The sequence below is a fragment of the Lactuca sativa genome, chromosome 2 (genome assembly GCF_002870075.4).
Source record: "Lactuca sativa cultivar Salinas chromosome 2, Lsat_Salinas_v11, whole genome shotgun sequence".
In the NCBI taxonomy this organism is placed as follows: Eukaryota; Viridiplantae; Streptophyta; class Magnoliopsida; order Asterales; family Asteraceae; genus Lactuca; species Lactuca sativa.
This window is the reverse complement of record NC_056624.2, coordinates 184,711,869-184,729,228: the sequence shown is the minus strand read 5'-3', so window position 1 is coordinate 184,729,228 and position 17,360 is coordinate 184,711,869. Positions and strand designations below refer to the sequence as shown.

The 17,360-nt window shown below is 35.1% G+C and overlaps 1 protein-coding gene across 1 annotated transcript; it reads right to left on the bottom strand.

The window, feature by feature from the left end:
• Positions 1 to 10,661: 10,661 nt before the first annotated feature.
• On the bottom strand, positions 10,662 to 16,316 carry LOC111891909 (ABC transporter B family member 15). Its single transcript, XM_023887970.3, has 7 exons — positions 15,956 to 16,316; positions 15,790 to 15,844; positions 15,340 to 15,518; positions 14,805 to 15,262; positions 13,968 to 14,508; positions 12,425 to 13,333; positions 10,662 to 12,329 (listed from the first exon to the last, which is right to left on the bottom strand). The coding sequence occupies exons 1-7, from the start codon at positions 16,184 to 16,186 to the stop codon at positions 10,947 to 10,949; spliced, it is 3,756 nt and encodes a 1,251-aa protein (XP_023743738.1). The 5' UTR covers positions 16,187 to 16,316; the 3' UTR covers positions 10,662 to 10,946.
• Positions 16,317 to 17,360: the final 1,044 nt, after the last annotated feature.

The window sequence follows — 17,360 nt, the reverse complement described above, 5'->3', positions numbered from 1 at the left end:
CCTTCAGTGGTATTAGAGTCTTGATTGGTTTCTGTTGTATGTGATGCTATGTTGAATTATTAACTGAAAATCGAATTTTGGCCTTCTGTTCGGACTGACTCGGCGAGGTCCAATGTGTGACTTGGCGAGTCGGAGCGTCAGACAGAGGGAATTTCAGATTTTATTGCTGTTTTGCTTAAAGATAATTACCATATTCGTTTTAAACTTATAAAATACGATTTTTAATGTTTCTAAAAGATTATCCTTGCCAAGACACAAGATAATTACCAATTGATTAGATAATAACTTCCTTATATGATTAAAGATTGATTATTTGTATTAATTGGGTAATTTATCTTGCAAGAAATTGAAATTAGGTCAAATATAGATAATGACAAATTAATTGTTTAATTTCTATTATTTGTTATTTGATCCTTGTGTTGTGAAAAAGTTTCAATTGTGCCCATGTAAGTTTTATGGTTTAAATTTGAACTTAAAGGTTTTGTTTTGAAATTTAAATAGTTGAAACCCTAATGTTTTGAAATGTTTCAAAACTTGCCCTCAAGTTTTGGAATTTAAAAGTTGATTAAAAGTTTAATTTAGAAATGTTAAAATTCTAAAACCCTAGTATTGTTTTTGAAAAGTTCAAATCACATCCTTATGGTTTTATTAATTAATTAAAGTGTATAATTAAAAGAGATTTAATAAATCCATAAAGTTTTGGTCTACAATTTAATTAAATTAAAAGTATAATTATTAAATTTGACCACCCAGTGTTTTAAAAGTGTAAAATACACCCTATACTTTATATAACATTAAAAGTCTAATATTATATATATGTATGAGTAAAAGTCAGTCTTACCGTTAGTAGACCTCATTCGCGAAGCTGGTCTATAAGGGGTGTTTAAGGAAATTGCAAATAAAATGGCGATTGAATGGGTATCCACTCTTACCCACCGCACTCTTGACTAGTGGAGGGTCGTTAGCCGAACGGGTAGGATAGGACATAAACCTTCCATTATAAGTATAATGAAGTACTAAAGTAACCACATGCTTTTACAAATTCCCAATCTTAGTTACTTTAGGCAAAAGTGAATTGATGCACTTCCATGAAATTACACTTTGTGCCCTTGCGAAGACGTTAATGGAGTGTGTGTGGTTAACCGACACACTAAATGGTTCTAAGCAAAGGTAGCAAAGGGTGACTCAATGTTTGTCATATTTCGGTGGAGCGTGTGTGGTTAACCGACACATCGAATAGGTGACTGTAACATGTGGGGGCACCATGTAAGTTTGCATGGTTATTCGCACCCGGTTTTGTGATCCTCGGCATCCCAGTCACAAATCGAGGGGCATATCGAGATTTATACATGCCATTGAAAAGTTCAATGAATCTCAAAGGATCTAGGAGTTTTCAAAGCATTTAAAACTTAATCTGTTTTTCGTTTTTCATGGTGGAAAATTAGTGAATCGTCATTCACTTACCTTCAAATGTTCTGCAATTTGGGTTACGGTATCCCTCTCCCAAGTTGTAGAATATTGTGTTGGGTCCTAGCCTTAGTATCTCATTTGGGTGATTTATTAAGGACTCAATCAATCAACTAACTTGAATTTATTTTCTCTCGTTTTGTAGATGTCAAAGTATGACAACTATGGTCTTCCCAAATCCCATGGAACAAGCTTTTCACATAAAGATGATATTCCACGATTTGATCGAGGAACACGAGATCATGCTTCACTTCCTCCACCTCCTTCTATTGTTCTCCCTAACCCACAAGTTCAAAAGATTGAATAGTTCAAACTCATTCAAGCCCTTTTAGAAAGTAAACATGAAGAAGGAAAGTCAGTGTGTGCACACGTCCTAGAGATGAAGTCACACATTGATAGGTTAAGAATGTTGGGATCTGTTGTATGTGAGGATCTGGCTATTGACTGGATTCTTCAGTCACTTCCTGATTCATATAGTGAGTTCGTAAGAGAGTACCATATGATGAGCCACGACATAACCCTCATCGATCTCACCTATATGCTTATTGCTGCTGAATCAGCAATGATTTGGCACACTGGAAAAGCAAAGTTGATTGGTGAATCTGCCTTCCAGACCTCTATGGATATAGGCAATGGAAACGAATGGCATGCCATGATCGAAAAGTTTGATCATAAGAGAAAGGCAAAGTCTGAAGTAGTTCCATGTGCTATTCCAAAAGAGTCAACTTGCTTTTATTGCCAAGAGAAGGGGCATTGGAGACGAAGCTGTCCTATTTACCTAAGAGATCTAAGAGATGGGAGAGTCAAAACGTGTGGCTCTACTTTAGGTAAATTCATTAACTAACTCTTTTGAGTTCCTATTATAGATTCTTAATACATGATGTGATAAGATTACAATTGATGTTTTTGTAGGATCGAAGAAAAGAAAGGAAGCTTAAGGGAAGAAGTGAGCGGAATCTAATCGTGAAGAAATGGATTTCGATCGCATTACTTGAAGATTGGATTCTTGAGCTACTACTAAGAGTTAGAATAGATTGCTAAGAAATATGTGTTAACATAGTTTTTCATTGAATTGCATTGTAAGGACAATTTTTTACGCAATAAAATAAAATTTGATTTTATATTATTTATTTATTCTTGCAATGACGTGTATGAAAAATTGATGTTTGTAAGTTTCTATTATTAGCAATAATGGATTTGATTCTTAATTATGTTATTTGTGGAAAGGTCAAGAATTTACCAAATAGGGAAAGTTTCTCATCGCCCAAGTTTCAATTGGATAGAAACTTGGAATCATGCAACTTGGTTGCATGATGAATGAGAAATTTCATATTTGGAAATTAGACTAATTCGTTGACAAAGTGTCAAGTGAAGGACTAAGAGATCAAGTACAAAAAGTTGTGTGTTGATCAAGTCCACCACAAGAGTAACAAAGATATTCGTCATGATTTACTAAAGATTTAGTAAATATGATTATACTTATAAGATTAAGTGTAATTCTGAATTGATTGAAAGAGTTTAAATCAATAGCAGAACGGATAAAAAGAATCAAGTAGACAGAAAGATAAAAGTTTCTCTATTCTAAGAAGAAGGGAGAGTACCTTTTATTATGTTTTATGATAGGTCTTAATGATTGAGAACCATATCTCAATTGATCCTCTAAGTAATTCTTAGTACAACTGTATGTCTGAGAAGAGGAATCAAGAATTAAAGAAATGGTTAAATCAAGAAGTCAATCATACTTCGTTCCAAAACAAGTCTTAGAGTTAAGATTATGACATTGAGTGACAAGTCTTAAGAAGGTTTATAACATTCATCAAATATGGAATTTGGAAAATGGTTTTTCTTATTCTTGTATATTTGAAATTGGAAAGTTGTGATGTCTTGGATAAGACAAAGACCAACTAGGACCAATTTTGTGAAGTGTTTTGTCTTGATAAAAGCTACACTAACTCTTGAATATTTGTTTGTTGAGAAATGTTTCTTGACAAGAGTATCTTACATGTCAAGGAGTCAGTGGGAGTCTTAATGGTCTTGAAAAGTTTCAAGAACTAATCAAGAATAAACCTTATTGATCATCACTAGCACACAACTTGAGGTTTACAACCTATCGTGTTGACACTATTTTGTTTCTGTGCCGTTCCAATTGAGTTAATTATGCATGTGAGTTCTATGAGTTCTCATTTGAACGCATAAAAGGCAAGCACCTTGATCAATGAAAAGTACATTGATAGGAAAGGGTGAGCTGCTTAACTACTTGGAAGACATGGTGGGCACTTGTGTTACCATAAGGCAAGAAATCAAGATTGAGAAAGTTCGGTCCATATGAGTTTGGATTTGTCACAAACTTTGGTTTTGAAAAATTCGCATGGATAGGAACACATACACCATTAAAATCTAAGTGTCATAAGATTCCCTCCTCCATGAAAATGAATGTGAGGAAATGCTTTCACTATGAGAGATTTTAAGAAGATAGTGATTGTGAAATTATATTCTCGAATTCGATTATGGTTACGGTATCTCTTTCCATGATTCGAACTGTGAGATTTGACAATTAGTCTGAATTGTTTAGACACACATATGAGCTATCTAAGGAAAAGGTGTATAAGACTAAGAAGCTTAGATAAAATATTATCAAAGCATTAAGTATTAGAAATATGAACTTAAGAAATTCAATAGGTATTGTTTTTCTGAAAGTTAAGCTGTTTTCTAAATACATGTCAAAGCTAGTGGGGGCATAAATGTTATGCTTATATGATAATAATCATCATGATAGTGAGAGCATAATTGTTGTGCTTGTATGATTATTAAGGCAAGTGTTGCAAGTTAGCAATATTAATTATAGAAAACAAGAGTTATACTTTGCAAAGTCCAAAGGGTTGAAAAGTTGTTTTGCTATAATTAAGGGAGAGAATATTATGCTTCATTTCAAATCTAAAGGCTTAGGTTGTGGAATGTTAATAAATTAAGTCAAGGATATATAGTGCGTTCTCAAATTTCGATTATGATTATGGCATCCCTCTTCATAGTTCGAATTATGAGAATGTGACACATAAAATATTATGACACAAGATTGATAAAGTATCAGTTTTTTGTAAGACATTATGCATCGTGTCTCATACGCTTCAGGTAAAGGATCGATTGCAAATGCTATAATATTTGACCATTCTAAAATTTTCCAAATTTCTAGCGCATTTAGAGGGAAAAAGGACAAAAATCGGTTTTGACTAAGATGATTAAACAACTATCAAAGGACGATCCAAAGTTCGCTGAGGATTAGTCTCTTGTGAGTAGTTGGAAGTATGTTATTGGATGGATCATATCGACATTATTATGAATAGATAAGATTCTATTCAGAATGAGTTGTCATATGACAAATATGGAAATGTTTCCATATTGGGAGTTGGATATTAAGAGTCTATGTCTAGATTAGAAAATGTTATGCAAAAGGATGTTCAAAGGAATGTACTTTGAGTGAGAGACATCACGTCTATGGAATTGTATTGTAACAATCTCAAATAGAGAACTTTGTAATTTCATTGGCAATAGTCATTGTGATTTTTGTGCTATGACATTACGAAAGGATCATTGCATAAAATGTTAGAATCTCGCATATTCTATAAGTGGCAAGAATTTGATGTTCTTTCACTTGTGAAAAGGATTGGGAATTGTGAAATGAGTATGATTGGAAATGTATTCATTTGATCTATTTCACAAAGTAAGGACCATAGGTGAACATTATGTGCATGCTAAGAGCATGGGACAAGTGTAGTTATAATTCAAGTAAAAAGTTGATTACCCGAAACAACAAATAATGAGTAATCAATATGGTGATTAAGTAAAATGTTTTATTTATACCCAGAGTTCGGGGCCATATGGGATTAGCAGTATTCTTGTGTTTCACTTTGCATGTTTTGACTTCCTGAATAATTAAATTATTTCAGAATAATCAAATTACTCGAACGGACCATAGTCATTCATATGTTGGAAGTAGATATGAATGAAGACTGTCATGAATTGGTGTGTGGATTGTCTAAAGTGTATTAGACATAAGCAAATGTTTGCTGCAACGTTCATGAGTGCTTATGAATATGATTTGAGCATTGGATTAAACGCATGCTCACTTGGATCATTTCATGAATCGTATCACGAGTGATTGGTGAGTAGATAACATCTTATATTCTTGAAACCGAGATGTGTGAGTTGTATCTTGCGAGTCGGTTGCACATGGATAATATGTAAACGCACCAGTAACTTGGTGTTATAAAACATATTGTTGTGTGTGATTCGGTAAGTGAGTGCAAGCAAGAATTGAATCAAAGTTTATCCGTTCCTTTTATCCAAAGTAGGATAAAAGCGATATCTTTGGGTCCCTTGATGATTTAGTGATGGCACATAAGCGCTTGGCCAAGCCGGGACTAATTTGATGTGTTCAATTGTAGTCTGTTGTTAGTCGTCATAAATCGGAAGTCGAGAAATAGTATAGAGAGAATGATTAGAATTCATGTCTTATATCCATACGATATCTAGAATGGAGGAATATATGATCCCTTATCTAAAGGACAAGCGTATCTGATAAGATCAGAGTTGACAACGGCTTTTGAAAGCTACGATTGCAGATCAGGATCTGAAGTCATACACAGAATAGTTGTTAGACTTTCCAAGTGGGAGACTATTGGATTAGTGTCTAAGTCCATAACTGTTTTGGTGTGTACTTGACCCGATGGTACATGGGTTAATTTATAAAAAAATTAAATATAAATGTCAAAATATTTGAAACTTTGAATTTATAAGAAAATAAAAAAATAATTATTTATTATAATAGAATTTTTTTTATCTTTTAAATTTAAACAAATAATTTAAATAAAGAAAAAAAGATTAGTGAGCTTTAATTTGGAAAATTTGAAATTAAAAGGTAAGTTTATTAGTGAAATTAATATCTATTTATTACTATATTTATTGCAATTATTACATTAAAATATTATGTGGAATTAAATAAAATAGAAAAACTTGACATGTGGAAAAAAAATTAATTCAAAATAACCATAAAATGTATTTGACAAATTGAATAAGAGTGCGACAAATAATAAAAAAAAAATTTAATTTATTAGAAAGGATATTATGATAGCAAAACATATCAAGCTAAATCAAATAAGTTATAATTTGTAAAGAAAAAAACAAATTGGGCTAATCATCCTAAGGTTTTCCAAGATTCGGTAGGTATTATCAACAAAATGGATATATGGACTACAAAATGGACCTAAAAAACAGGAGATGTTGTATGACCATTTGGGTTATCTCCTCACGTGGTTTACTAAAGAAACACAGTAGATTAGAGCCCTTTATCATCTACTCCATATCATCAACACCCTTGATCGCAACAACCCAACACCATCGCCAACAAGGATAAGAAACATAATTCAATATCTTCACACTTCACATGTTCACCATCTCAACCCTTGTTCTCGTTCTATTTTGCTTTTTTGACCACGCCTACAACAGAATCAAAGGAACAGTTGGGCACAAACTTTTTTCCTTCTGCTTTTAGACATGCAACTCGAGATTTGAATGGGAAATATGATGTTTTCTTTACTTGTATTGTACTCCTCGACCTAAAGGAAACACAACACAAACCTAGAGATTGACAGACAAAGAACACACATACATACACAATTACACACTATGGTGGGGTAAGTTGAGCTTATTTTCTTTTATTTGATCATAAACCATTTAAAAGAAAATATAAAATATCAGTAACGTTGTATTAATCGGTAATTTTACAAAAAACGTAGCTTTTATTTTTAACGGTGTTATCCATGTGGACTTGTGGTGCAATGTTTTTCAAACTTTAGCACCATCTATCTATGCAATAAATTCATCATAAGGCTAGGAGTGATGCCATTAAAACCGTACTTCCTTCACTGCCACATGTACACTACATCACTTTTTACCACACAAGTGTGGTTTCTTGCCACACCCAAAAAGTGGTGTCACACTTTTTTTTTTAATAATTTAGTTAAATAAAACTTCATTTTTAATAAAAAAAACATAATCAATACTTCAAAATAAAAAAACATTACATTGCATTATTAAAAATTAAAAAAAAAACATATACCATTAAAAAAATCCTACAAACTTTAGAAACACACATCAAATGATTAAAATAACTTAAAAAAACACAAATAAAACAACTAAACCATACTACATAAAGTCGTTCTCCGAGAACTCGTCTTCCGAGTCATCCGGTAGATCAAACTTAAGGTTAATGTGTTGAATCCCGTAAATGTGTTCCACCAAGTCCGTGCGAAGATTGTGAAATGTTTTAGTGCAACGTATCTCTACTCTCTTGTTCATATATTCTTCGCCACCAATTTCTATTAGTTGTGTATCGGGTATAGTTTCTTCCTCGTCAAACGCACATATCGCTCTTCCTTCGTCTTCAATAATCATGTTATGCAATATGAGACATGTATACATGATTTTTTGAAGTTTTTCCTTGCCGAAATAAATTGTTGGTTTTTTCAATATGAACCAACTTTTCTTAAAAGCTCCAAAAGTACGCTCGATATCCTTCCTAAGTCTTTTTTGAGCTCTCTTGAATTCTTTTCGTCTAGAACCATGTGAACACATAAACGATTTAACAAACACAACACACTCATGATAGATCCTATCAACTATATAATAACCATATTTATATGGCGTTTCATGCACTTTAAAAGAAGAATCTGGTGCAGATCCATCATATATGTTGTTAAATATAGGTGAACGATTAAGAACGTTGATGTTGTTACTCGAACCGGGAGAACCAAAAAAAGCATGTCAAATCCACAGATCTTATGATGCAACTGCTTCAAGTATGACCGTTAGGTGACCATGATCACCTCGGGTAAATTGTCCATGGTGTGAGGTAGGGCAATTTACCCATGTCCAATACAAACAATCTAAACTTCCTAACATTCAAGGAAACCCATGCACACTAGCATGATGAGCTTGCAATTGTAAGATGTCATTACTTGTAGGCTTACATAAATATTTTGGACCATAAAACTGAATCACAGTTTTGCAAAAATAGTGAAGACTATCTCGTGCAGTCGTAGCAGACATCCTAAAACTCTCGTCCAACGCATCAGGCATAATGCCATATGCCAACTGACGAAGTGCGGCCATATATTTTTGTAAGGGAGTGAAACCGGGTGTACCTCTAGTATCGTAACATTGTTGAAAAAAACTACACTCCCTTGTTACATCTTCAACTATACGTTCGTATAAACGTTTGAACATTCTGAAGCACCTACAAAAATAGTACCCTTGATAAGTGGCATTCTCTTGAAAGTAGTCTTGTGTCAAACGTTGGTTGGCTTTTTCACGATTTCTACAAATATGTCTTCGTGTTCTCCATTGAGAACTTTCGGCTGCGTTATTACATAAAGTATCATATGTCTGTTCCGTCATTTGAGCACAAGCAATAGCAGCATAAAAAATAAATTGAAATTCTTTAAAAGATGAAGAGGATGACATTTTCTATTAATTTTAAGAGATAAAGCAATAGAGAAATGTAAAAGTTTGGTTTTGGTTTGAAAAACAATGAAGTATATGGTATAATTATAGGAAAGAAAAGGAAAAAAAATAAATAAATGTTAACATATTTGACCGTTCAACGGTTATTAACACCACCAGCCAATCAAAATTTGCGGCCAAAAAAAGGTGAGGTGCGGCCTAACTGCACTCGAAACCGCATGGGGGGGGGGGGGGGGGGTGTTCCCCTGCCTATGTGGTAAGGAGTGCGATAGAAACCGCACCACTCCCTTGAGTCTAAAGACTATTTGTGAAATTTTGTCTAATACCAAAAATTATAAATTATAGTTATTGATTTATGTAATATGTGATGTAATTTTAGTTAATGTATTTTTTATCTGCTTTTTTAGTTTATTTATATTAATTTATTAATAACTAAGCTTGTTATTATTCATTTATAAATTTATATTATACTTCATTTGTGACAAAATTTTAAAAATTATCCTTATGTGATAGAAAAATGGCAAGGGGCGAGGGTGTGATGACTTTTATAAAAGGGGTAAATTTGTCGTTTAACGTATATTTAATCCAACTTCACTAAAGCAATGTTAAAATAACAAAGTTACAACTTTCCGAAACCACAGGACAACATTTGACACGTTTTTGAAAGATTTCATCACCTTGCCACTTTTCGGTAGTCATGGGACCAATTTTTGAAATTTTGTCTTATAATAAACTTAAAAAATTCATTATGCCATCTAGTTATCTACGCATTATGTCCATGTCACTATATCAAAATATAGTGAGAGTTTAACCGTTCAATATTATATCATATTATGCGTCTTTAATTGGCAACTCATTGATCCAGTTTTCACCTTTATCAACTTGCGGGTATTGTCGAATCAAAACTTGTAATTTGCATATGCTAACATAGTAACACCTCTAAGTTTCATAACATGTCCTCTGTATTGTCCTTAAAGTACCAAAACACGAAACATTTTAGAAAAAATATCTGGTACATCCCTCAAATCAATATAGCATGTCATGTGAATTGCTTTATAAAACTTTTTAAGTCTACATAATGATAGATGTTAATAGACTCATACCTTCATTCTAAACATCACATAAGGTCTAACTTTATTCTTTCTAATTGAGCATTGTACTTTGTACATGTTAAAGTCTTATCAAGTTCACCAACATACCATATGTAACATGTAAACACATATCAACTACTAATATTTTCCAAACATTATTAACTTATAAAATTACAAGTGTTACAACAAGCAGAGGATTTTGCTTAACCACCCAAAATATAGTCACAAATAGAACAAAGATTGAAGATCACAAATAGAACAAAGATTGAAGATCTATGGGAAATCCCTTCTAACTTAACAATCTTACAAACTAAAACCATGCAATATGGAATATAACTTGTTTACAAATACCATTTTGGGTTTTGTCTCTAACAAACTTCGCTAATGGTTATGGCTGCAGAGTATCATAACAACCACATATACAATAACAATAAAATAATAAACATAAACATAAGTGAGTGTTTTGGTCCTTCTTTTACATATGTCGAAAGATAAAATCGTTACACTCTGGAGAAATTATAAAAATACAAAGATAACCGTTATTTATTGTTAAAATTATATCATGTTTTATGAAACACCCGTCCACACCAAAATGTTTAACAAATTCCAATTTCTTTAACAGATTTAATTTCTTTCGAAAACATCTTGTGTACGCTATATAACTTTGATTATTTAATGTACTTACTGGTTACAATTATATCGTATATATCAACTATTTCAGAATCAGTTTCCTGTTAGAAAATGATATGCTGAACAAAACCTATATACCATCATCCTCAGATGCATACATATAATGTGTAAAAATCGTTTTACACTTCAACACTTGCAATCTTCTATGTAAAACCCCTCCAATTTTCCACCAAGTTTTAGTTAATCATAATGTTGAGCAGAATTAGGCTTTTGAAGACTAACTAACGAGTAGTAAGCTCCGGTCGGCCCTTTCGCTAACAACGAACTATGATTACCTTTCTCGACCACCTTCCCTTTCTCCAAAACCGCGATCGTGTTGCAACTTTGTATGGTACTCAAACGGTGGGCCACCACCACATTAGTCCTCCCCACCATCATTCTCTCCAATGCATCTTGTACTACTTTCTCTGATTGACTATCTAATGCACTTGTAGCTTCGTCTAGTAACAAAACCGCTGGGTTTTTTAATATTGCGCGGGCTATAGCAACGCGTTGTTTTTGTCCTCCAGAGAGTTGTATCCCTCGGTCACCGCACCACGTGTCATACCCATCTTTCAAAACTGAAATGAAATCATGAGCATTGGCTGCTTTAGCAGCCTCAATGATCTCTGATTCACTAACTTCCCCAGAAGCCCCGTAGATGATGTTTTCACGTATGGTACCGGCGAATAACGCGGGTTCTTGGCTCACAAGTGCGATATATTTCCTCAAAGTTCTTAAATGGTACGACCTTATATCTCTTCCATCAATTTTCACAACTCCTTTCATTGGGTCGTAAAAACGTTCGATGAGCCCGATAATGGTTGATTTCCCAGACCCACTTTGTCCCACCAATGCAGTTGATTTCCCAGCTTCAATATCGATTGAGAATCCTTTAAAGATCATGACGTCAGGCCGCGCAGGGTACGCGAAGTCAACATCGCGTATCTCTACGTGACCTTTAATGATCTCAGGCTTTTTACCATCAGCGTCCTCGGGCTCAATGAGGGTGTAACGGTCCAATACCGCGAATACAGATTGCACCGCATCAGACCCTTTGGCTAAATCATTTGTCATGGTTCCAGCATCCGCAATCACCCTGCCGGTGCTTACTAATATCATAAATGTTTGGAAAAGTGCTTTTGAACCAAGATGACCATCGCTAATCAACTTCCCACCATACCAAAAGTCTAGAGCCCAAGTACAAGCCATAAGGCTTTGAGAAAACCCAAGCCCGAATCCAGCATACCAAGCTTGCCGGATGCTTTCACGCATTGGTGCTTTTTGCGTCTCTTCGAGCATTTTGAGGATTCGTGCTTGAGATGAAAAGGCAGTGACTGTACGTAGATTTGAGACAGCTTCGGCTGCGAGCTTGCTGCTCTCTTCTTGTGATTTCATGGCTTTATGTGACATGTTCTTTAATAAAACTCGTTTGCAATAAAAGCATACGATAATCAATGGCTGAACCGCAATCATAACCAATGCCAATCTCCATGCAATCACCAATCCCATTGTGCAAGCAATCAACACAGCGGAGATTGTTTGAATCAGAAGAGCGCATCGATCACCTACCAATGATCTCACCTGTAAAATCATTGTTGACATATTGGTTTATCACTTGTCCTAGAAACCGATATTTTTTAAAAAAGAAAATGACAAATGAACATAAAAATCCATACCACATTGGCATCTTTAGCGAGCCTTGAACATATAGCCCCACTTGAATTTTCATCCCGATCGAACCACCCGATTTCAAAGGTGAGTATCTTTGACAACATCCTTTCCCGGACTCTTTTAGTCAAGTACTCACCCATGGCTGCAAAATTATAATGCTGAATGATGTTTATTACCATAGAGAAAACCGCCAAACCAGCGAAACAAAGTGAATAAATAGCCGTTTTGCGCTTGATCTCATCATGATCAGCCAAGAAATACACCGATATCACCGACCCCATTGCAAAAGCATAAATTGGCTGAATTGCACCAAACAGAATCGCGCCAATACTTCCGAACAAAGCTTGCCTCCATTCAGGAAGGTTCATCGCTAAGAGCCTCTTAAAGGAAGGCACTGGAATTTCTTGGTCTGCTCGCATCGTAATGTTTTCACCTCCACCATGGTTGACTGAGTTTGCTGAGCTTGACCGGCTCACGTTAACTGACCTTCTACGACTACTTGTGTTGTGGACATCGAATCTTGAAGAAACCGATGAAGGCCCAGGTAGTGGGAAAAGATCATTAGGGGTTTGTTCATCGTTTTGTTTGGTTTCTTGAAGGCGGATGAGGGATGTGTATAAACCATCTTCGATTTGAATGAGATCATCATGGGACCCGGACTCCACCACCCGGCCCTCTTGAACCACCACTATCACGTCGGCGTTTCGGATTGTAGACAGGCGGTGAGCTATAACAATGGTGGTTCGACCAACCGCCGCTTGATCAAGTGCCTCTTGAACCACTCGTTCTGATTCAGTGTCGAGTGCACTTGTTGCCTCGTCTAAAAGAAGGATACGTGGGGACTTGATTATTGCACGCGCAATTGCGATTCTTTGTTTTTGTCCACCTGACATTTGAACTCCCCTTTCACCAACCTATTATTGATTTTTCCAACAAAGTTTGAATAAATTATGATATTTATGGAATTTTTGGAGAAGCATATTTTATAGTTTAGAGTTGACAAATTGTAACGTGTGGAGTTAAAAATCTATGGAAGTGAAAGGTGTACACAAAATTCATCGTATTATTATATTATAGTCATAGTTATAATAAGATATATGGATGTCTTGATTCAGAGTTTGTGTCAAGTTTTGCCACTACACCGCTTGGAGCTTGTTCCCCTTTGGATTAATTTATGCTTAAAGCAGGGATCTTTGACGAAAAAAAATCAAAAGATACGATCATGAATGACTAAAATAGAGCCTAACTTATCTTCATAGGGACTCTTTCTAAACCCCAATTCACTTTCTCACAAGTACTTAGAAACTACCAAGAAACTAGTGATGATCTTTAGCCAATTCATTTTTATGATATTAAACGAACCAAGGCAAGAAACACGTCCATAGCTTTTTCTTACTTTTTGTCGGCATCTCTTTTATGTTACTTGCTCAAGTTTCATTTTTCTAAGTCCAGTTTTTTACTTTATTTTAAATAATATTTGATTATGGAAACATCAAAATATTTGTGATTATTAATATATACTAGAAAAGAGAAAGATGGAAAAAGAACCTGGGTGTCATATGTCTGAGGCAACTGGGTGATGAAGTTATGAGCGTTTGAAGCTTTGGCAGCTTCAATGACTTCATCCATGGAGGCATCTTCCTTGCCAAAAAGTATGTTCTCTTTTATGGATGTCGCAAATAAAGCAGGCTCCTGACTAACCAACCCCATTTGTGATCTTAGCCATTTTATTTGAAGCTTATCAATACTCACCCCATCTACACAAATCTCTCCTCCTTGAGGATCATAAAACCTCTGCAACAATGCAATTACAGTCGATTTACCAGACCCACTCCCACCTACCAACGCCACCGTCTTCCCCGCCGGAACTTTTAAGTTGAAGTCTTTGAAGATCACAGATTCCGGTCTCGAAGGGTACGCAAACTTCACATTCTTGAATTCGACTTCCCCAGAGACTTGTTGTAATATCTCCCCTTCCATGTTATCTGAATCGATCTCCGGGACTCTTTTAATAACTTCCTTTATACGTTCACTGGCAGCCATGGCATCGGAAAAGTACTTCACGTTCGACAGTCCAGAGCCCAATGATCTGTCGTCATCGGATTTATTAAAGATATTCTCAAAATCCATCATTGAAAACGACACGATATGCAAGTGCAAAGTAAATAAGCAATTGAATGGGCTATCAAATCAATAAAAAATGGAAAAAAGTCAAACATTACCATTATTAGAGTTTTCTTTTCACATGGATAGACACAATAAATGTAGATAACAGAAAGGCTGCTATCATAGAAACTAAATTATTCCTTTATGAAACGTTAAAAGTCCAAACAATACACACAAGTAACCCGTTTGATGAAATAATCGAAGCAGAAAGAAACTTACAGTCCACCAATGGCGATGGCAGCTCCAACAGCAAATACAGTTCCTCCGCTAGCTCCATTGTACATCACCATCCTACTACCATACCAAGACAAAAAAGACCAAACTGCAAAAACGACGCCGTTGCTGCCAATCGCTATTCCTTTAGCCAAACCTTGCTTTAAACCTAATTTCACAGTACCTTGAAGAGCAGCAGAGTACTCTGTTATCGTCTTGCTTTCACCCACAAAAGAATAAACAGTCCTCACGGATGAAATCGCCTGCTCCGCCACTGTACCAGCCTTATTGTACTCCTCCCTGATCTTTCTCGACAAACTCATAAGAACCCTTCCGTAAATCAAACCAGGTATAACTAAAATTATAATAAACGGAAGCCCAACAATCGCTAGCCTCCATAGTAATATAAACGCCACAACATACGCCCCTCCAAAAATTGACATGTTCATCAAGAACACAGGTACCTGCATTTTTATTTCCACTTAAAAAGTCAAATACTTGTAATGATTTTAGACTCATGGAGTCATGGTCATGAACGCACCTTTTCGCTGATGACTTCTTGAATCACGAGACTATCACTGGAAACACTTGTAATGATCTCTGCTGTGCTTGTTACATTCAAGTCGAAATACGCCACTTCTTGCCTTAAAACTGCTTTCAAATAAGCCGCCCTTAATCTTGATGCTTGTCTCTCTGCTGTTCTTGCCCAACAATATCCCTCTGCAACAAAAATCATTTCATGATCTGAACAATATAAAGAAACCTCTCGCTTGTTTAAATGGTTAAAATCATGGGTTTTCTTGAATGATCGAAGCCATGTTGAGGAATGCAAATTCTTAATTTTTTTTACAGGGCTAGATTATCAAGTCGATAAAATGCTTGAAGCATGTTACTTGCGCCGTAATTCATCAGATAATATTATAAATCCCACGTTTTTATTGAGAAAGACATGAGTGAAATTGAAAATATTATCTGAAAGACTGAAACCTACCAAGAAAACACGAAACCCAAATCCCAATAGCCATGTAACAAAGATTCACTGCATTCTGCAACCGAAAAGTGGAAGCCGGATTAGATTTCTGCAGCTTAATCCGTATAAACTTGATTTGTTTGATTGTATTGTATATATGTACGTGTTTGTAATTTATAATATTGACCTGGTTGATTTTGTCAGTGAACGCAGTCATGGATGAAGATGAAGAATCTCCAATATTGTTCATGATTTTGCTGGTGATAAGTAACATCGTCGGCATCGAAATTCCATCGCCGACGGCGCCTAAAAACCCAAGGGTCATCAAAAACATGTCGGCACCGTCAGCATGCATAAAAATCGATCGGAATGATCCATTTCTGACCTTCTTCTTTGTCTCTGTGCTCTGTTTACTCATATTGACGGACGAATTTTGAAGGTGTCAGGTGTGAGAGAAACAGGGACAGAGGACAAATCGAAGTTTAAGGTAAGTAGGAGGGGACTCGGTGTATTTATATTCGTGTCAAATATATAAGGAAACGGGAAATAAGGTTAGCATGTGAAGCGTTGTATGATAAGTAAGGTGTGGTGTCATGAATTAAAATAAAGTTTTTGACTTTTTTTTTTCTTTTTTAAAATTTAGTTCTGCCAATAGAAGTAGGATTTCAAATTGTTCGTCACTAATGACGACTTGCGTTTAAGCATCTTCAACTCATAACGTAATCTTCTAATCTTATTCTCAGTCCCCATCACTCGCAATTCAATTTTACGCATAATGTATAGATGAAACCATCATGTGATTGAATTCTAGTGGTCAGGGAATGAAATTATGTATGAGAGTATGACCATGCACAATATATGGTTCAATAGAACTTATAGAGGTGGTGAATGAGTTGGAATGCTAAGTTCAACTATAAGATTATGTCAAGTTGGAATATAATGAACAAAATAAATTTAAAAAAAAAAATAGCCCACATTCTTAATTATTTAATCATAAAATTATACACAAGGACCAATCATTTTAGTTATTTTAAAAAAATAATTAATGCATATTACATGTTGAAGATATAATAGGTATTAATTACATCTTCAACATTTAACATGCATTAATTACTTTCTTAAAATAACTAAAATGATTGGTCCAGAATCAATCATACAGGCACACAATAGATAGTGAAAACATTTGAACCTAACTCTCCCTCTCTCTCTCTCTCTCTCTCTCTCTCTTACTTCGCCCATCTTGGAATACCTTCAATCCTTGATTATTCATACCGAACACCAATGTTTTGCCTAAACGTTCTTCCTTTCGGTCATTCTTATCTAAAGCTTCCTCCTGAGCTTTCTTGATGCTTTCCACAATCGTTGTGACAACCTCTATTGATTGTTTCAATTATCTTTCACTTCAATCTTCTGGCTTAAATCAGATGCTACATCGAACTTGGTTCTCTGAACCACGTAACATACTCATCTTAGTCGGACTCAATTTGATATGACCACTAGGTTTAGAATAACAATCATATTCTTAGTCATTACCGAAACGATGATAACGACGGACATGAACAAAACTGTCACAACTTGCATTTTGCTAGGAA